This window comes from Cloeon dipterum, chromosome 4 (genome assembly GCF_949628265.1).
Source record: "Cloeon dipterum chromosome 4, ieCloDipt1.1, whole genome shotgun sequence".
Classification (NCBI taxonomy): Eukaryota; Metazoa; Arthropoda; class Insecta; order Ephemeroptera; family Baetidae; genus Cloeon; species Cloeon dipterum.
In genome coordinates, this window is record NC_088789.1 from 15,022,923 (window position 1) to 15,045,614 (window position 22,692).

General features: G+C 40.1%; 1 protein-coding gene across 1 annotated transcript; it reads left to right on the forward strand.

Moving 5' to 3' along the window:
- The first annotated feature begins 5,814 nt into the window (after positions 1–5,814).
- On the forward strand, positions 5,815–21,808 carry LOC135942383 (paired mesoderm homeobox protein 1-like). The gene is made up of 7 exons (XM_065488474.1): positions 5,815–5,829; positions 6,621–7,119; positions 10,510–10,661; positions 11,745–11,852; positions 11,949–12,134; positions 13,540–13,645; positions 20,767–21,808. The coding sequence occupies exons 1-7, from the start codon at positions 5,815–5,817 to the stop codon at positions 20,871–20,873; spliced, it is 1,173 nt and encodes a 390-aa protein (XP_065344546.1). The 3' UTR covers positions 20,874–21,808.
- The last annotated feature ends 884 nt before the right edge of the window (positions 21,809–22,692 follow it).

Genomic DNA, 22,692 nt, shown 5'->3' on the forward strand with positions numbered 1-22,692 from the left:
AAAATATGAGGGTGTCTACTAAAGAAAAATCAAATTTGAAAAATGTGCTAAAAATTACACTAGAAATTAAAGTTAAAAATTTTTGTTTTATTTTTCAATTATAAAAAATGTTGAATAACTGATTAGGGATCATTTGGGGCAAAGTTTGTGGTTCTAGCTTCATTTTGCAACTCGAATATTCATGATTTTGTGAACTCGGGTGGGCCCGTTTTTCCTCAGTTCACCCTGCTTTTCCTGGAAAGGTACCCAATTTTTTTCGTGAAACCTCGTGATTACGACAGCTCTATAGGATCTCAATAACATAAAACAAATCAAAATGAAGTTGTGACAAGTATTAAAAGTTGCAGGCCATATCAAACTCTCCTGGAAACACCTAAAAATGCTCTTGGAGAAATTCAATATTACAAGAATATTCTAAACATTTTTTTATTTTTCGTTCTCATCTGATGATTACTTCCACTCATGGTATAGTGACGATATCCAGCAATTGTATCGTTATGAACTGTTTTTTATGATGTTCACTTTAAAAAACTGACAAAATCCGTAACCGGCGGCGGACAAACGCTGTTGAAATTGCCATTTGCGCACGTCAAACGAAAGCCATCAACGAAACGAAATTGTTTTATTTCGGCGGACATTCAGCAAACTAGCGAGCTTCTCTTTGGAATTTTAACTAACTATTAGGGTGCTGGGTATGGCACGTGGCGCGGCTCATTGTTCGCACAATTGCAAATTGTCCTCTATCTCTCTCGTGAGGCGTGCAACACCGAAACAAGCTGGTTACACGTTTATGTACACATTTCGCTCTAGCCATTCATTCGCCAAACAAAACAGCACTAATTGATTGTGCAGGCGGGTGCGTTTTGCCTCCCCCGAGCCCCACTTGACATTTCGTCGGCCGATGCGTGGATGGAAAGGATCAAGAGTGTTGGATTAAGAGCATAATAGAGAGCCGTGTGCCGCGTGACAGGGGGAGGCGCCGCTGCTAATAGACCCACGGCTTATTGATGTCGTCGCTCTTTGCCGCGGCGGCTGAGCACTATTACTTTTCAACAAGTCAAATATTGTTGTAGCTCTCGGGGATCGAGCTGGGGTAAATAAAACCCTTCGCGTTAAATCGAGCGGAAATGTTTTTATTTATTCCGTGTGTGTATTTTACGCAGCGATGCAAAGCATCAGGGTATACCAATTTAGAGACGCAATTCCAGGAGTAATACTATGGGGTTATTGTTAAAAAGGGAATTTTAATGCCGGAATTTAAAAAAAAACAGTAGCCAGTGAAATAATTGTTTCCTCTATATGGACTTTAAAACAGACATGAATAGCTACGCATTAGTTTTTAATTATTTCGGTTTTTATAAGATCTCAAATAGTTGCTAGTAATTGGTGAAAAGTGGATTTAAAAAACATGATGTTATTTGCTACGCTTTTACTAGTTTCTTTTTCAGATCAAGAGTGAAAATAAAATCTAAGTGACAAAATTTCAACCAAATATTGAAAACCTTCTAGGTTCTCCGCAAATAAGAAAGTGCCAGTTTTTCCATAACGTTATTTTTTGTCAGACCAAAACATGGTCTTGTCGGTCTGTGCCCTTTAGCAGAAGGAACTAAGCTCATCTTGTTATTGCTTTTCTTTGCTTGGGTTTGAAGTTTAATTAAAAACAAGCATTCATTAAGTTTATTCACCTTCATTCATCGGCTATAGTTCAGTACATCTTTCAATCAGTTCTCCGGGATGTTATCAACGTCCTGGTTGTAACATCTCTTTGCAAGGATCGTGTTAGGATGCTGCATGAGTTTTAGTTGTCAAGGCTACATATACCTTGACTGCGTGTCAGATCATTAAACTGGTGCTTGTTTCAACGATCTTAAACTAAGATCCCCAGAAGCTCCAATGGATCAATTTTTACACCAAGTGAAGTCACTAGACACTAGATTTTGGCCGAGAAATCGCTTATACCTCATTAATGGCTTTAAATAAATTATTCAAAATTTTCTTTGCTCGAACAAATTTATAAGGTTTCCTTAATTTTAAAATTGTTGATTTAGCATCATATTATTAAAGTGAAAGGGAATTTAAGTCGATTTATCAAATGGAGAGGAAACTTTAACTAGTATTTTTCTTTTTTATCTAGGACTAGTTTAATAAAAGTTTATTTTACCAAGAATAAAACTTGAAAGATTTTTCCGTATCTTACTGAACAAAATGTTGTATCCTGAAATTGATTTTTAAATTGTTTATCATTTATTCAAAGTTCAAAGCCTCATAATTTGTCGAATTGAAAAATTTTGACCATGCAATTAATTAACCCAATTTAGTAGACATCACGACAGGCTACACGAGTGCAATGAGAAAAACTTTGTTGAGCTCGCTGTTCCGGAAGAGCTGTGGACGAGTTGCAATTTGAGCATTGGCGAAACAAGAGCGGCCGGCACCTTCAAAGCCCCTTTTCGGAATCACGGCGTTTTTTGCATTTGGTCCACTCGAGCCGGCAGATCGAGAGGCAGATGGGGCCGCACCAGCCTCGGGGCGCGCACAACGCATTTATGAATCTGGGTGCGATCTAGCGAGAGCGAGGCGCTCAGCAGTCGGTGAATTTTATCGACGGTGATGTAACATTTCATGCGGAGACAGCCCGCGCTGGGGACCGGCGGGGGGCGAGGGGGCGTGGATTACTAATGGCATGCACTTAGGGCGGGCTGAAGGGCGACAGAAGGAGGGCTGTGCCCTGCTTTTGAAATAAGAGCCCCGCTAGCTGCATCTGCTGCTGTCGCCGCCGCAGCAGCCCTTTAATTCTCATTGCGATGCGCGCGCGAGCAAGGTGACAATTTCACTACAATGAGAGCAGCGAGCAGTGCCGAGTGACAAGCTTGCATCTGTTTTTTCGAGCCAGCTGCCCTCTGCTCTCCCTTTCACTTGTCCACGCCAGCACGCTAATCCGCGATTTTCTCTCTACTCTCCTCTTCAGCCGATTATGCTGCTATTTTCACCGGACAGATTGTCGTGTCGCTTTGTTCGTCGGCGCCCCGCAGGTGTCCGCCGCACAGTGAAAGCGGCGGTTTCCCTTTTGTCAGCATTTTTTTCGTTTAAAGGGATGAACTTCCGAATGATATCTCTCGATATGTGGATTTATTTTTAGATTCCCATTTCTTTACAATTATAAACATACAGCACGTGTCGCAGTTGATATTTCTAAGGGCATAGTTTGTTCTTTCTGGCTGGTAGATATTTATTTCAGGTTTTGTTGAGGGATAATTTAAGAAAAAGAGATATTTTGTAGTGGCTTTTGTTAACTTTTGGCCAAGTATAGAATAGCTGCTTGCCTTTTCCAATTTAACCTTCCAAAAAACCTCTTTTAATTTTGTTAATTAATTAAAATTAGAAAAACTAACATCTGATTTTCCAAAGTTTTATTTAGTCTCCACGAATAAAAGTGAATTATTAAAAAAAGTCTCTAGATATTTTATTAGGTTATAGAATAGAGGCTCCCGCTGATTAAATATTAGGCCGAAATTTTCAGTATTTATCTGGAAGTAATTAAACTTTATTGACGAATTGGTTGTTAGAATTGAAGTTATGTAGGATATCGAATGGTATTTTTTATCTCCACTATATACGAGCCGAGAGATTCAATAGGTCGAAGTTTTTTTTTCAAAAACTAGGGAATTTTTGCTGCTTTCTATTCTGTTTCTTTTAACTAAAAATCATAAGATTGCGTTAAAGTGCGTCAAAATAATATACCATTATCCGCTGTTGCAAAGGGACGCAGCCTGTTGGAATATCGACTTCTAATTCTAACTTGCAGAAACGCAAACTTTGAGGACGAGAAGAAGAAGCAAGCTGTAGGGATGGTAGAGTGCGTCCGCCCGCGGCTACGAGATACCCAAATTTTAATTATCTCTGACAGCAGTGCAGAGTGCCGAAAGTTGAAAGTGTTTTTCGCGCTGGCTATGTCTGTCTCGTTGTCGGGAGGAGAAGTATGCACAAACGTTCTGCAAGTTCATTATCCGATCCATGGCAACGACCAGTCTCGTCCTAGCTAAGCTTCCTAAATTCATAATGACTTATGGTGACTTTTGGTGCTTGTTTGGAGAGAATAAATTTTTAACCTTTCGAGGTTTCTGAATCAAAAGAATACATTTGATTTTGCATCTATAAAACTGCGTTCATAATAGATTCCACGGAACACTCATACAATTTTAAGCAGGTTTTCTCACTCCTGCTATATATTTTTATTTACGGTAGAAAGAAAATTAAGGAAATCAGGTTTTGTTGATGAACGGGTTTAAAGTTGGATGCTTTTTCAATAAATAAAAAAATCTCTCCCTCTCTTATATACTGCTGGTTTAAGTATATTTTTAAATGATTTTGTTTTTAGACAAATTCCAGAAAAAGGTTGCTTGTAGGAAGGGCGCCGTAATCACAGAAATAAAAGAAGGCGTTAATTTACATAGTTTCCTATTTTTTGATTCGTGGTTATTCAAGCTTGAATATCTCCCGTGAGATTCGCCAGTCCGCGCAGGCAACTTGAAAATGTTTCGCTGAAAAGCTTCTCACAGCTAGTTTTGCCAGTTAGATATTATTGATCTGCTTTTGCGCAACTTTGGCTGCACTGACCCGTTTTGCACTACTTGCATTTCCAAACACATCCTTTCATGGACTGGCTATCTCCAGTGAACAAACGAACTTTAGACACATAAACTGATCTCAATAATGAGATTGGATACGACACAGCGGAACGTTGACTTTTTAAGCAGATTATGCAGCCTGCGCAACACCCGTGATAAAGAAATTGCCTACTATGCTTTAAAAATGTCTTAAGTGATTGTTTTCACGCAAGTTTAGTTCAAGACAATTTTGTTTGTCATCGATCGTGCAATCTAATAGAATACTTCACGCTGACTTGATTATGACCTAACCGCTCAGCATAGATACCATCGGCTGGCAAACGAATGAAAAATAATTTAACGTAAAGGCATGTTCATGGAAATTCAATTTAATTAATTTTCCGATGTGTTATTTTAGAAACTGTGTAGAAATATTATGAACTTTCACGAACACGAATAAAAACAACCAGGTTTTTTTCATTCGGAGATGTTAACTGTCGAGGCTAACAAAATATGGAAACAACAGCTAAGTCATCCTTTTTAGTCTTGTGCTCTCTTTGGAAAAACGGTCAACGACAACAGCGAGTGAAACGCGTGTTGGTGGACGTAGCGTTTAACGAAAATCCGCGTCGCATTTAAGCGTGTTTAACTCTCGGGTTAAAGTGTGTACGTTGAGTTGAGTGAGTGTGTGTATGTGCAGGCAGAACGGCTCTGCTGGCTGCGACGACGAAGATTATCAAATTTCGCGTTCTCTCTCTTTTACGGGGCGAGCCAGCCAGCTAGCTTTCATCTTGGCCGTGCTGCAGAAAATTTCGGCATCGTGTGTTCCCTACAGGCTCGTCCGAAACTTGCGCTGAGGTCGATTCCGCTCCAAGGCTCGAAAGTTTGCGACCCTAAATTCTGTCTCGTGCTTTGAAGCAAACTCGTAGCCAGAATCGGGAACTATTTCATTTTGGTGACAAGAGAAATTTCGTTTCTTTTTGTCGGGTTTTGTGTTTCTTATGCATTTCTTGTTCTTGTAGAGAATCGCATAATTATTGTCCGGTTCGATATAATTGTTACTTGTTTATTCTTATTGCGTCGTATATTCCTATTTATAGTGCGCTTGGAGAATTTTGCGATTTTACTTCACACGGATTATTTATTTAAAATTTATTTTTATCAGAGAATAAATAAACTTGGAATTCCAATTAAAAATAGCACAGGTATGTCCGCCGCCAGGGTAAGTCAAAGTCTGAAGGTGGAAAATTACAATCTTACCTTATTATCCTTCTCAGCTTGGGCTTCAATCGCGATATTGCATGGAACAGCAATTCATCCTATAAGATCTATAAGATCAATTTAAACACTATCTTTAAGCAAATTATCTTTAATACCCTGGCAGCCGTATTATAACGTCTGTGGTATTTTTTCTGCATTATGAATTTTCGTGAGCATTTTGGGGAAAGGGAAAATAAAAAATTGTTTTTTTTAAAATATCACAGATCGATCGTTATAATAGCAATGACTGGCATATGACACAAACGAAACTCTGACCACATGGAAACATTTTAAAGCTCCGATCGATTGGGATTGATTTTCCGATAAACTCAGTCAGGTTGATTGTATTTGAAAGGGGTGAGGGGTGAAGCAACGCATGCAATCGACCCCAAATTTGGATGAACCTGCTGTTTTTGCTCTTGAGGCCGCGCACGGGATGCCAGAGCTCGCGATTTCAGGCCAGCCTGTATGTGCCGGAGCACAAAAGATGGATGCACGGCGCGGCAGAGATAGAGAGAGGGTGCAGAAAGAGAGGGTGAGGCCAATGAGCGCTTGGCGAGCGGCGCGATGGCGACGGCGGGGCGCGATTGGCGGTTGGCGCGGCGGGCACCTGCGCGCCGGGGCGGCCGACGGGGCCGTCGGGAGGCTCGGCAGTCGCTAGTGTGGCAGTTGAGTCGGTCGGCCGGGCCAAATTGTGTATACATGGTGGGTAACCTTGTTAGGTGCATCAGCTCGTCGTCGTCGTCGTGCTAGGAGACAATCAAGCTGGAGTTCAAGCAGAACAACAGCCCGTGCTACTCGGGCGGCACGGGCAGCTTGCTGGACGGCGCCGGCGGCGACACGAGCAGCTCGCCGGGCAGCACGTCGGCGCCGCCGACCGCGTCCACCGTTTCGGCAGTGTCGGCGGCCGCTGCGGCGGCCGCCGCCGCCGTCTCGTCGGGCCACCCGCACCACTCGGCGCCGCAGTTCAACATCTTCCCCGCAATCTTCTCGCGGCAGCTCAACTTCACGTCGTCGCAGAAGCTGGACGAGCTGCGCGGCGCCTCGCTGGCCGCCGCCGTCGACCACCAGCAGACGCTGGACGAGCGGGCTGAGTTGAAGCGCGCCGTCAAGTGCGGCGCCGACGACTTCTCGGCCCTGTACGCCCTCCACCAGCAGCACCAGCACGACCTGCCCAGCTCCGGCTCGCAGACGCCCATCTCGGCCGCCACCCCGCCAGGCGCCCTCGCGCGCGCCATCGCCGACCCTTCCGGTGAGTATCCGCTGCCTGACCCTCCGCACCACCGTCCCAGCCAATCCCAAGCAAGAGTCTTCATGCGGAGAGGTCGATTTTACGACGCATGCAATGTTGCTCGCGGAAGGGTCCACACTATATCTTAATAGGAAAAAAGCGTAGGTTATTGAGCCTAGATCTAAATTCCATCTAGAATTTTCTTTTTCTTCAACGTCCTACAAATTGCATGCTACCATAGTCAGGAATTCATTTCACAAATTCCCACAGACAAACTTGAAAACCAAAGCAAACTCTCATTATTTCATTTTATAAACATTTAATATCGTTATTTTTCTCAATGGTCAAGAGTCTATAAGGAATTTCCAGACCCATGAAATTACAAATTTTTCGATGACTTAAGATCAGAAAATTTGTATTGCTCACATAGCATATGTGACAAACTATTGCTCTCATATAGATGCAATTTGCTGAGAAAGAGATAATCACATCATACATTTTAAAGATATTTCAATGATTAATTATTTAATAATTACACCATAGACTTCGTATCATAAGAAAGTGAATTTAATATTTTAAGGTATTTAACACTATATTTTTGATATTTTTATTTAATTGAATAATGTTTTTTTTGTCTAGCCATAGGTGTAGAAAAGATGCCGTAGCAAGTATAGGATTCCGCAGAGTATCTTCCGAGAAAAGAGATGCGAACAAATTTATATATATATATTTTTTAAATTTACAAATTGGAATTTTGTCGAAATCATGTCAATATATTTTAACTTTCAAAATCATGGACTCACTAAAAATTAGATACGAAGCAAGAAACCTAAAAAAATTTCTCTTCTTGATCGGATTTTCTAACATGCAATCCGCAATGTACAAAGCAAAACAATTGCATAAGATTAATTTTAGGGAAATTATCCTAGTTGGTCTTTATCTCAAAAAAGAGATCACGAAGTTAATCCACAAGATGGAATTATCGGAGGTAAAAAATAAACAAATTTGACAGGTAAAGTATCAAGTCTCGGCTCATCAATTTCACTCCAAAATTCCAGTATTTCAATTTTTTGCCTTGAATTTCATAAAAATTGAAACACTACTGAATTTTTCCCCTATATATGCTCGGAACAAAAGCTTAACTTTACAGTGTGGTTATTCTATATTCTATAAAATCAACCGTCTTGATCAGCATATTGCATAATATGTATTTTAAAGGTTGTACAAATTAAATGCAGGGGAATCTTATTAAATAAATTTCGGCTGTACAAATCTCCCTGCTGACACAATGTTCACACAAAAAACAAAAGCAAAAGTCAACTGTGGCTTGCCCATTCAATAGTGTGCGTTGCAGCGCGTTAAAAAAAACCATTGAGACTTTCTATTTGGAATGAATCGCACATACTGGAAAAATGTGTAGTTTAGCGGTGCAAATTGCTCGTTAATTACCTGGAGTGCGCGCGCGTGACGCGAAAAGCGCGTGTTGCACGGTGTTTGCCTGGCAGCGCGCGCGTGGCGTGAGCCGTGCATTTTTAATTAATTAATCTTGCCCTAGGGCAGTCCAATCAAGACTGGCTCGCCGGCTCCACGCCTGCTCGTGATAAGCAAACAAATCATTTGCATAATTGCGTTTGCATTGGTGATGAAAATGCCCGCGCCATGCAAATTCCAGGCAGCGCCACGCGGCGCACCCACTCGCCCGGTGCCAGTGTTGCTGCAGCCTTCTCGCCCGCAACACCATCCCTCTTGCTCTCTCCCTCGCCGACCCTTTTAAGACGCTCCGGCTTTTTTACAACTTGATGAGAAATTTATTGCAAGGAATTTCTTTTTAAAACAATTATCTCGATCTAACCATCTTAACCAGCTTTTTAAATAAAGCTTCATATTTTGCCAAATTAATATCACGCAATTGGAGGTCGGTAGAAATCTGTGGAAAATTCGACATAACAAAATTAAATTTATAATTATAGATTGGATTATATTTTATTTAGAATTTGCTGTAGGATCTGAAAATCTATACTTTGTTTTCTTTTGAAAGATTACTAATAGATTCGAAATGATTTTAGGTTTTTAAACATTATTTGTGAAATTTGTCTAATAACTTCTCATTCTTTCCGCAAGGAAATTGATTGTTTAAATTTTAGTGTTTCAAGTATATGTAATTAAATCTCTTCTTCTCGGGGTTAGAGGTCTCCCTTTAGACAATTATAACATAATTTTTCATTTTTTTTTTTGCTCTTTTTATCCCTGTCCGAGGACCGGAGGACCGGGAAGGGCGCGCACTGCACTAGCACGAATGCTGAAACCCGGGTCCCAATAACACCGCGAACGGATAACATGGGCGCACCAGGCCGCACAGGGACCCCGCCCACTCAAGGGCCACTTGCCTCCGCACCGAGGACTGCTTTGAAACGCTAGACATTCGTCCCGTGAAGCCAAATCACGCATGCTGGAAAGGTGCAAACCAGCAAGTAGCGAGTCGGCGCCGGTGCGCCTCCCAGCCCGTTGAGCAATTTGAGCAATTCGAGTCACTAAACTAACCACTTTTTGCCATTTCTGACATTGGGTAGCCAGTATTAGATCTCCCAACTGCTCAAATACCTCTCATTTTCATGTTCGCTTAGTAGCACAATTTTGTTTTTGCTTAAATCTATTCATATTTTCAAGGAAATTGCATTCTCAACAAGACCCAGCTGCAGATTTTTAATCCTAACTAAGCTCATGTTCTCAAAATGCTCAATTTTTGCAGAATATTTTCTTCGCACCAATCAAAATGTCTCTACGATTTTTCGTAGCATGAAGTGAAAAAACTTTGAACTGCCCTAAAAATATTTTATAATAAAAATATGCAAAATTAAATAAATGTACTAGCCCTTATTATTAATTAGCTATGTATTATTATCTGTTCTTTATGTGTTGTTTTTCCTTCACAACTAAATTGAAAAGAAAGTTAAGCACAAAGTTACAACTTCACCGTTTTACTTAGTTTCAAAATCAAATGGTTTTAATAGATCACGGCGCCAAAGATACGTCAAATTTACTATAGCTCAAACTAACTTGCTTAAATGCAGGAGCTTTTACAGAACAATCCCCTTTCGAATCGTAAAACCGCATAATTTATGGCGGAGCTTTTCTTTGCAAAATGAGCTTAATTATACACGAACAAAAAATAGAGTAGTAAATGCAAGATGCCGCTCAGCGTCGCTTTTTCCCTCGTAAGCTCCGAGTCGCCGGCAAAATCAATTATGGTAACTCTTAAAATCAGATTATTGCTAATTGAGCGTGAACTAAGTACAGTGTCAGTGGAGCAGGCGCGCCGCGCAAATTTGCAACTCGACACGTTTATTATGTTATTTAAATGTGGTCAAAATCGCGCCCAGCTAACGCTGTTTTTCGTTTCTGCCCTGGAAGGTGTAGAAGGAGCATTCAAAAAACTGAAACCCGACCCTGGCGTGAGTCTGGGTAGCGGCGGCTCGCTGAGTTCCATCCACGCTGGACACACGCCAACCACTTCGTCTTGTCCCACGCCGGCCAGAAGAAGACACAGGACAACATTTACTCAGGTGAGTGACCTTTTCCACCTGAATGATTTTTTTTCAATTCAAGACACCTCATTGCATTTTTCTTATCGTCGTAAGCCAATCAGAGTTAAAATTAAAATATTTCTAGCGATTCCCCTTCTTAATATTTTTAGTTTTTCTTCAGCCTCAGTCTGTAGAGTGTTCTTTTGTTTTTTACCAAAATTAACTCGATAGACTTTCATGGAGAGTTGATACTGGTTACGTTTCTCTGGATTTTCAAATCTCTATGGAAATGTTAACCTTCGGATTATTCGACATACTTTTTAGCCATGTTTCTTTGGCTAAAATCTGTTATAATTTGATTAAATTAGCTCTGGAATTTCACTTTTGACAGCGCAAATCTATTCCTTATAGGGCTCAATTTGGTTGACTAAATTACTCGTAAGAAAATTCGATACGACTTGCGGAAAATTAGCGAAAACGTAAAAACCGTTACATTGGTGGTTTTTGGTCTGAACCTAGAAAAAAGTTCCACAATAACGCCGGCGACAGATATTATCAGAGAATTACCTAATTGACATTTTTGCATCAAAGATTGAGACGGCAGCAAAACAGTGACAACCAGCGGAATTTAGCAAAGTCAAGCAGGTTCAGCCAGCAACAAGCCTATATAGTCACTTAATTGCACTGGCTGTCACTGTAACGCTGGTTTCTCGATCTTAGGCCTGTGCGTGCTATGTCATAAAGCCAATCAGACAACCACTCCTCTCTCAGATTGGCCCGACTGCATTCTTTTTTTGCTAGGTTCATACTTCATACCAAAATCCGCTGAAGTAACTGTTTTTATGTTTCAACTGATTTCTGGCATATTGTCAACACAGTGATTCGGCTGAATAATCTAATTTGGCCCTTATGAGTCGATTGGCACTTTAAAAAATGAAATTCAATTGCTAACTCTAAATAATTTTGCCTTGAGGGCATGTCTCTACTTTTTAACTTACTACTGAACAGTTAATTTTTTACTTTGCCCAGCAATTTTTTTAAAAAGAAAAATATTTATATGTATTTCAACGTTTCTCCACATTAAAACATAATACTAGAGACGATTTTCTTTTATTTTTCCAGGAGCAATTAGCAGAATTAGAAGCAGCATTTGCAAAGTCACATTATCCAGATATTTATTGTAGAGAGGAACTAGCGAGAACCACCAAACTGAACGAAGCTCGCATCCAGGTAGGCCGCCGTTTTCCATTATATTTCTCTCTTACTTTAGTGCTGCTGTCGGCGTTGCGGCTTATTGGCGTTTTCTCTTTTCTTTTTCTCTGAAAGGTCTGGTTCCAAAATAGACGGGCCAAGTACCGGAAGCAGGAGAAACAGCTCCAGAAGGCTCTGGCGCCGTCAGTGATACCCGCGTGCAACGGCATGATGCGGAATATCTACCCCACAGCCACCAGAGCCTACCAACCCTACCCACACCCCAACTCCATTAACAGCATGAACAGCCGGTTTTCGCAGGTAGGACGACCCTTTTAAAATGTCAATACTGTCGTTTGCACCATTTTTGCTTTTACACCGTATTTTTTTTACTCAAAGCACAAAAGTGCTACTCAGGATTGAAGTATGGCTTCACAGCATGTGCATTTATTTTTTAGAGGTGTTAAGCTTTTTTTTAAAGACAAAAAATTTTGAATTTCAAATATTAAATTAAAGATTGCTTTAATTAAGCCAATAAATATATATTTTAATTTATGTTCAAGTTGTTTATTTGATTTTTAATATAAATTTTTGCTTTTATAGTAACCATTTATTTGTCTCATTTTACAGTATTTAAGATTATAATGTTTTAAACTTATAAACAAAATAAATATTAATTTTAGCTACTTTATAAATAAAATACGCGGTTATCAACAATAAAATTTTATTCAAACTAGGCCTAGACCTCCATGTCTGTTAGTTTTGCATAGTCTGGTGGGTTACTAATACAATGAAAAAATATTTTTACCTAAATGGAAAGTGGCAATTGATTTTTTTCCTTACTACCATTCCACAGAGTTTGAACTTAGATGAAAATTTGCCAAAGAGAATTTTTCCGTTATTCGCAGTTTTTGAGCTATCGAATTTCAAGTCTCTAAATTTGGAGAACTTCCACGGTTGTAAAAGCTTCTAGGTTTAGTAAAAATCTGCAATACACGAATTAACAAGATTTATAGATTTGAAAAAAAGATTAAGCCGGCAAAGAAGTATGAGTCAGACCTTATAATTCAGCGGCTGCAAATGCCACTGCAAAAATCTAAGTATATTCGGGACGCTGAAATGAAATTAGCCATTTATAATTAATTATGTAACAATTTGCACTCCACAATTTCCTAGAAAACTGATATAAAAATTGACTCACTCGTATTTACCAGCAAGCTATGCAACCTGCAAAAAATGCCAAAACAGCTTAATTTTTTGAAAACTTGATTAGAAAAAAATTAACTTTACTACAAGCAGTTACATTTCTGCACGCGATTTTCAAAGAGCAATTTTTTGTTCGATAAAGCATGAAAACCCCCCATATCATTCAATTCTTCTCAATGAGCAGACTCAAAAATGTAAAGCTTATCAAAATCCGGCCACTTTTCAAGAAATTATACTAGTTTGAAATTTGTGACGGAGGCATAGATTTAGCGAACAGTAAATAACGGGAAAATCATCATCTTGTATCAAACGCAATCGAATGGTAACTAATTTCAAATAAATTTCAAAAATTCTTAAACCATCAAGGTTTTGCTAGATTTTCAATCCAGCCAATGCGATAATTTAATAATCAGTTATTTTGCTTGCATTTCCGTTTTTTCCTTTATTAGAACAAACTGTGTGTGCATTTCTTTTAGTGTGTAATTTAATTTTCCTGTCCTATTTCCCGTCGGACCCACAGATGAGTTCGTCGTCGTCGTACCCGTCGATGGCGCAGCCCTTCTCAATGTCTCACTCGGCGGCCAACATGAGCGCCATGTCGGCCGGGATGCGTCAGGATGCAATGGGTGAGTCACTAATTCACTTACTTTTCTCTGCCACCGCCGCCGCCCGCGCGTCCATTCACTTGAGCCCGATCCGCAGCCAGCATCAGCAGTTTGCCAGGGGAAACGCATATTGATGTCACCCACGCGCGGTTTAATTGCCGGTAGAAATGTGTCGGCGGCGAACACACATCCAACCTCGTTTTGGGTCGTTGCGGCGACCGTGTCAAATCACAATTGATTACATTTTTCATGAAACTTTTCGATAGTCTAATTCCAATTCAAAGATGTTGCTTCATGACTTTTGATAGAAACTAAAATGTTCAAGATTCACTTGAGCATGATTCGGCGAAGATAAATGAAATGGACACGTCCTCATTTGGGAAAAGTCGAGTTAGTAGTTCATTCATGTTGTCGACCTGGTTTCGGGTTTCGGCTACTCCTGCAGCTTGAATAATAATTCAATAATACCATATTCATTATAGTGAGGCGCTTTCTCGCCACTACTATACTGTCTTTGTTTTGGTTGAGGTTGATTTTGCTGCTGGAAGCATCGGCCTCTATAGTGATATTATTAAAAAAAATCGGTTCATCTCTTTCGAGATTGGCAACCCCCTTATAATAAAAAGCTCGGGAAAACTTCGTGTCCCAATGACATCCAATCCGAGCCTCACTGGATGAAGCCCAGTCAAGAAAAGGACCAGTTCGTGTTCCTGCCCCTGCACCTGGGTCTTTTATTGACACGCTTGGCCCGCTCGTCCCTTGAAATTAATTCACGCATGCAGGAAAGTAAGTAGTGAGTCGGAAAATTTCGCAACATTCCCAAATCCGAATGAAATCGTCATTTCAAAGCAAGAGAATCAAATGTTGGTGCAATTCAACCCGCACTCGACCCTCAAACATCGCTCGGATTCTCACATTGCAACATGCACACAAAGCAAATTATTATTCGTCCAATTTCCAATGTATTTGACTTAAAACAATTTATTATTATTTATCATGTATTCGGGAGCAGCCAAAACAAGGTCAACACGAATAAATAATTAAATTTTTGATATAAACTCTATGTTTTCCCAGCGGGAACAAATTTATTGCATTAATCTTCATAAATATTATTGCATTATTAAAATTAACAAGTTCCGGCAAATCCATTTCGCCCCGTTTTTCATGAAATAAAAATACAAATCAATAAAATATAAATATACAATAAACAAAGAAAAATACAATTATGGCAAGGGCTGTTTTTAGGAAGACGCCCTTTAGAAATAAATCCACTCAAGCTATTCGACGAATTTCATTTTCACGCGCTGCGATGCTTTGGCCAAGATCACTTTATTGTGGAATTATGAATTTTTGGGGATACTGAATTTTAGAGTGATGATATTACTAAATGGTTATTAGTCAATTTACACAACTTCGTGCGGCTTTCTCCAATATGAGAACGGTGTATTCAAACTTTTTTTCTTGCTAAAACAAAAAACAATTAAGTTAAAAAGGTATTGAAAATAGCAGAAAAAGCTATTGCAGCAGTCCACATATATTTTCAAAGAAACTTAGTAAAAACAAATTTTGCTAGAATTACTGAGCAATTGGCTGACGGGTTTTTCCTGAGCGATTCGTGAATTCCTTAGATTCTCACAGTGAAGTAACAATCTGCGAATTTTAAAATCTTTCAGCGAGTCAGTCAAGTGTGCACTTTAAGAATTCAATGAAATCAAATAATGGAAGATGCAAACAGGCTCAAGTGTGCTCAAGAATACATTTTACTTCCGATCATTTTCGCGTGTTTAAAACATGCATAAATTATTACCAGTCAAGCAGAATTATGGTAAAGATAGCTTCAGCCCGGCACGAGCAATGAACTTACGCGTCGCAGAGGAAATGAAACTGTGCTGCCGAGCAGGCGTTCTGTGCGGGTTGCATATCATTCCTTTCTTTAATCGGCTCCTGTTAAGTAATTGAATTCTGTAGGAAAAATTCATTTTGTTGACCTGTTATGAATCCTATTTAATAGGATAACTCCAGCTCTAATTTTGCATCACGAGGGCAAACTGAAAATTTAGTCAGTGGTGGAATTTGTTTAAATTCTATCTTGTATTCCGTTTCCTACATATATATTGGTCATGTGAATATAAAGTGGCCAAAGAAAACAAAAGCCCACCGCTAGCCGTTTTTTTGGCCTTATGCAATTTGGACCTCACGCAATAAATTTTCGGTCTTGTGCAAGATATTTCGGACTTCTGAATTCGGTTTACCAAACTTTTCGGTCACGTGAAATCAGGGTCTAGCTGTACGAAATTAAATTAAATTTGAAGCAACGTTCCCCATAGGTTTTCAAACATTATTTTCTATTAGCATCAAAAATTTCCTATCCTTTAAGAGCCAAATGTTGCGACTAATTAAACTCGATTAGAGTCGTCAACTCTACTGGCCAAGTCCCATATTTCTCTGAAGATTTATATAAAAAAAGAAAAGAGAGTTAGATAAAATTTAAAGCCTGAAAAGAAACTTTCCGGGAGGAGACGTTCTTTCAAAGTTATAACTGAATTTGTGCAGTGCAATATCAATGGCTTAAAGCAATCGTGCCGGAATTGCGGCTTTGGAGGCACGGAGCAGGGCTGTGGGTGATTTGCTAATTTCTGGCCGGCCACACGGCGAGCAGAGCACGCGGAAGATTGCATTGAGCAGTGCGTCACTTAATAAGAGCGTGCTTAATCACGGTGAAGGAACTGGTAAAAGGGGCAATTTGCGAATTTCCGCAGCCCGTGCAGCGTCGGGACAAAAAGCAGCGCGTTTTTTGCGTCGAAGCAGCAACGGCGGCGGCGACGACGGCTCCGCTCGCTGCTGCTGGCTGGCGTTTCATGATGGCGGTCGGCCCGTCGGCGGAGAGAGAGAGAGAGAGAAAGAGAGAGGCTCACAGGTTGGTCTGTCGGCGGCGGCGTGCGCCCGCCCAAGCCAGCCAGCTTGCAAATGAGTTGCCATGGCAACGTCAAGAGTTACACACAGCCAAGCCAGCAGGGTAGTCGATAAACTAGATGGGGGATTGAAAAAAGCAGGCTGGCAGGCAGGCAGGCAGCGACCCGCCCGGCTCGCACACACTGCAGCAGCGCGCTTATTCTGGGCCGCAACTTTTGATACTCTGTGTACAAATTATGGCTTCAAAATGTATACGCTATCGATTAATGCGAGGCCATTATTTGGAGGACGATCCTTATTTAGACGCATCTCGCCCGCTCTGCTCTGCTCTGCTCTGCTCTGCTCTGCTCTGCTCTCGCCCGCTCCCGCCTGCACGCATTCGACAATTCAATTTGCCATTCCGGCCCAGCCCATCATCCCTGTCCTGCTCCTCTTTCGCAGCCCGAGCTGCTGCAATCATTGATCGCCCAACCGACGACTCGATTGCCCCTATCATCTCCCACAATGACGCGCGCGTCGGCCTCGTTACATATACGCTGCAGCTCTCGGCCGATGGGCGACGGAGAAAAAAATTAATTGCGAAATGATACACACAAGCGGCAGTGCAGTTCTGGTTCAGAGGCGCGTTTCGATCGCGTTTTGCCTGGCAACTGGAAAAGCTGGGTGAAATTGAGTGGTGCAAATTTGAAATCGACACCTCCCGTCGCTGCGACCCCTGGGGATTACAACCTTTTCGTGCTTGATTTTGACGTTTGCTCACTATTTTATCAGAGGAAATATCCACGCTTTTTTAATTTCCAGGGTTGCTCTCAAAATCAGTGCTTAAAAGAGCTATTTGTGTTATTAGAAACATAAAAAAGGAGAAATTTCAAATTAATAAAAGCTACTTTGGCTCTCCCCTTTGTAGTTTTTACTATAGATGGTGATAAGTTGGAGGAAAAATACTTCGCAATGTATGCAGCAGCTTTTTCTTGCCTCTCATGTTTCAATGAATTAATTGCAGAGGATTCTGAATAAATTAAAGAAATAAACGGTACTGTAAAAGTCTTCCGAGGTATTATTTGCTGGCGCTTTGTCGGCAATCCAAATCAGTTTCCATTACAATTTTTTGAAATTAAAATAAAGTAAATTTAATTTGAAAGTGTTCAGGAAGAACCTTAGATAAAACAGGTGTTCTGTTGAAAATTGTGTATTTTTTAGTTTTTTCTTCAAATTTGAATACTCTCGAGAGAGCCCGGAATATAGGACAATATGTTGCCTATATAACAGTCAGGGAATTTTTTAGAACATAATAATCTGCAGTTTTTGAAACATAGAGAGGATAAAAAGTAGGAAAAATTACATTTTTTTAGTTCAAGTATATAGTTTTAAAAAACAAAATTGCACGATCAGCTGATTTTTACCGTTGGAACATGCTCTAAGGTCAGACATAAGACCACCAGAACAAGTTAGAAATCAAACCCTGGCGTCAGGATAGACCTCGATAAATCTAAATTCCCAAATGGAGCAACTTTAACGACGCCTGCAAGATTTGCACACCGTCGGAACGGCAAAGTTCAGTAGATGTTTAGAAGGTACCAGAGCGCTCAGGAAACGCCCCGATGTGCCCAAAATCTAGTCCCTGAAAACCCGTAATGTGTTCTAAGGGTCAAATCGGGGTCGAATTAAGCTAATAGAAAATTGATATTAAATTTATTTTAAATTGGATTCACTTATCCGTAAATTAAAGCAACAAATTAAGACATTTTTAGACATGCTGCTTCAAGCGCATATATATTTTGCCAAGGCTCATCCGCACATTTAAATAAATCAATTAACATTTGAAATGACATGCTCGGTATCCGTTTACATCCCAAAAAATCAAGGTTTGCCAATTTTGCAATGCGCAAAAATGCACCACTGGTTTTTTGCGCAAAAAACCGGCTGGAAAAACCCACCAGTCTTGGGTTTTTCCGCACTTTTCCGAATTTAATCCGAAAATAGTCCATTTTCGCTCCAAAAGAGTCTGAAATTTCGGGAAATTACGTGGAGAGTTAAAATTTTCAGTCTCTTGGTGGAACCAGTGGCTCTAATACTAATTTTGGTGATTTTGAAAAATCCCTATTTTTGGTCATCCATCATGAGAATTTTTATTTTCCATAAGAACGCATTTGTTTCGGAAAAATGCGCAAAATTGCAGAAAATCCCGCAAAAAAAACCGTTTTTTGCAATGCAGTGGGGTTTTCCGGAAAAATGCGTGTTTTTGCGAACCCTGCAAAAAATGCCATCGCCAACGATATCCCAGTTTCCTCTCCAAGGCGTTGGCGTCTTTTCTTTCCCAGCATCAGTAAGTTATTCCATCCTGTTATCGCGAGCCAAATTGCAAACTCGAGTTAGTGAGTGACATCAACAATGGGGCCGCGGGAGAAAAGTTGGCGTCTTGTCGCTCCGACGCGCGCGCCTGCAGCTCGCGATTGTATGCAGCCCGCGCGTCGCGCCCCTCCTGCCGGTTGCATACGTGGCTTTTCCCCTGGCTCTCCTCTCTCTCGAGCCCGAGCTGGTGCAAGCAGCGGCGGCGAAATAATCCGATCTGATGGAGGAAAATATCCGTCGCGAAATTCGATTCAGCCGCAGCTTTGCGGCCATCATGCTTCGCCATTCGCTAGCTTTGATTAAGCGTGCAATTTATTATCATGCTCGTCACAGCGTATATCACTGTCAGCAATTTTTCAACCACTATATTTATGTATTGGAGCTGAGAGCGGTGCATAACAGAAGGTTGCTAGGCGCTTTCCTCGCTTTGAATACATACGAGTAAATAGAAACAGAGAACAGAGCTGATTTGATTTCAGGCTAGAACAGTCAGCAACAATACGACAAACCCTGATTTACATCATGCAAAGAATAAAATAAAAAACACAACAGTGTTGATTTTTTAAAAGCAGCAATTATTTAGATAATTTCTTATTCAGGATCAGCGTTGCAGAAGTTTGTTTAGTAATAATTTTATAAAGTGGGGAAATAATTTATCAATTTTGGTAATCTTTGAATTTTGTTTGAAATTTTACCTCATTGTTTGACAATATGGAATCTGACGAGGCACATTTGCAAATATAATGACCGTGAATATTTTACAATTTTATAATCTTTTACATTCTTAATCAGTCAAGTTGAAATTCTATAACCTCCCGCGTGAGCAGGTAAAATTATCATCAATTCATGCCTCCCAGAAGGGACAGTTCGCCAAATATTTTAAAAACTTAAAACAACGCCATCGCATTTTTCCACGTTGGGTTTTATTTCGTGTGTGGTGTGAAGAAATGAAAGGATCATTCTTGGAGTATTTTTATTTCAAATATTTTTATTTTCATTTCAAATAAAAATAAACTTTAAAGAAGTTATTTTTACAATTAATTATATCTTCTTAAATTGCAAAGTTGTAGAGGACGCTAAAAATATTGTTTGGTCGGAACTGCATACTTCTGGCATTACATAGAATCAGAGTTACTGTCATACATCGGTTTTTAGGGTTAATTTTAAGAACTCAGTCTCCCAAAACCTTAAATGATATTGGTCGAGATTCTGGTGCATTGGATACCTTTGTAACACCCTTAACAACCTTTACAAGTTTCAAAACGATTCGATTTCGCAAATTTCCTTCTACCAATTTATACCAAAAATGGACTGGCACTTTTTAAACGTCAATTTTTTAAATCTCTATACCATTAATATAGAAAAAAGAAGTAATTAATAACGGGTCAATGTAATGAAGTTGGCTAACGTAATATTATGTTTTTAGCTACAAAATTGCGAATAAAACACACACTCACAGCGACGCAAATGCAATGCAATCGTCAACAAATAGTAGGGCTCAAGATGGCTTTCTGTTGGTTGAAAATGCAAAGCAATTTTTTCACTTTTAATGTCCTTTTGAAAAATACGAAAAGTACGTTGCTTAATTCAGCTAAACAAATTTAACCTTTTTGTAACGAATATAAAAATATTCCATCCAAAAAAAACCAAGACTAGGATCCTGCGGAATATGCGAACCGGAAAAGTCATAAGAGTAAAGAAAACTCCAGTCAGGTCTCTTTTCATTCAGAAAAAAATCCGATCCCGTTGAAAAAAAACCGGAAACGCCTTTTCACTTGAAAACCTATCCTGTCGTGTAATTAAATAATATGCGCTCAAAATCTGAAAACCCTCCAGCAGACCCAGCAGTCTCAAAAAATTTGTGTGTTTGTTTGCAGGGATCAGCGGCGAGGACGAGTGGTACAACAAGAGTCTTTCTGCACTGCGGATGAACAGCTCACACCACCCGAACTTATCGACGCCCATCCTGCAATACCAAACGTAGAGGGACGAGAGCTAGGACGCGAGCGAGCGAGAGAGAGCGAGCGAGAGCAAGAATTAAATCCCCTGTAAATATAACAGCAACGAACAAACATTATTTTGTATGATAAAATAGCGCGGCGCGCGCGAGTGCACGCACCGCTATTTTCGTCGTGCTGTGCGCAAGCAGGGGCAGACCAACACACGCACCTTGATCGACGCGCACGCACGCACGTGGCGTGTGTGTGCGCGCCAATGTACCCTATTGCGGCGAACAGCAAAATTCTACTTATCCCGAATCGACGGCGGTGGACATTTTTCGAACACTCTTCATAATCTGTGTCTAATAATTGGGCTTGCATATCGATCATCCATCTCTAGTCACGAAATCTCACTTGCATTCGTTTTGTTCGTTCAGACACTTAATCTACGGCTAGTGCGCGGCGCGATTCGAATTTTTCGCCCTTCTTTGTGTACTCCCCTTTCCGCTGTATACGCCTGAAACTGCATTTTCCTGCTAACTCTAGTCTCTTTATTTAAAATCCTAAGTGTTTAAAGTCAAGGATTGTTGCTATATTTTTAAGCTGCTTTAAACCTATTTAATTAAATCAAGCTGAACTTATGTCAACCAATTCTAACTAGTCAATTTGTAAATGAAAAACCTCAGAATAAATAAACTAACATAAGTTATAAATACTCTGCTCAATTGGCTGCTCGTTTTTTGCTATTAAATTCCGGACCAAAATCATTTTAATAACTAGTCGAATTCTAGTCTCAGGAAAGTGCCAGTTTCACAGCCCCGATCCCGTTCTGGCAGCCAATTTCTCATTCACAACACATTATGATTGTGCGAATCTGTAATTTATTTTTATGACATTTGGAGTGTTTGTCTAAAGCATTTGTGCAGTATGTACGGTACATGTCGTTTCAATAAATATGAATGTGCAAATTTGACAATGCCGCAAACATTTTAATTCCGTGTTAAATCTACAGAAGCGAATAAAAAAGAGTCTGCGTCCCGAAACACTAACACACGCACTCTCGCTCTTTCTCTTCATTGCAGCCACTCCACTCTCCCGTGCAACAAAAAAGCTCTTAATTTGCCTCTTATTGATATTCCGATTTCAATTGCTCTCGACACCACATGCAGCCGGCAGAGGGGGTGATGCATAACATTTGTGCGTCGCATAAAGAGATTTGTGTATCATTAGGTGTCGAAAAAGTGGAGATACTTTTGTCGTGCGCGCCCATATGTCACCCCCTTGCTCCCCCGGCGGCCGCTAATTTGGAATTCATTTGAGCTGCGGTCGTGCTGCTATTCCGCCCCATATTTCGTCGTCTGTTCTGTGCCGCCGCGGGCCGAAAACATCTGTCATCCTGGCTGCACCGGCCAGTCCTTTCATCCTCCCCGAAGCTGCTGATTGCAATCTTATCGCGGGTGTGCGTTGCAATTGCTCCCTGTACACGAGGAACAGAGGATCATTGCCTCTTTAATCTCCGCATCGATCTACACTGTTATTCTTGATACATAGATAAACCATCTGTAAATTTAAATATAAAATTTCACTTGTCTTTTGGTTTCGCAAATCGAAAAGGGAATTCAATATATCGTAGATTTTTATAAAAAAAGATTGTAATTTTTTCTTTTTTATAGAGCTTATTATTTAAATATTTCTAATCCATCTTTTAAAATTTTTAATGTTCCATTGTGCAGCTGAGCTATTAAAGAAGCTTGAATAATTATGCAGAAAAGTTCCCCGTGAGTAAAGATTTTTTATAAATATCCCTGAAAATGAAAAAAAAAAACACCGGTGTTTCCATGAGATTTGATTTTGAAATTTTGA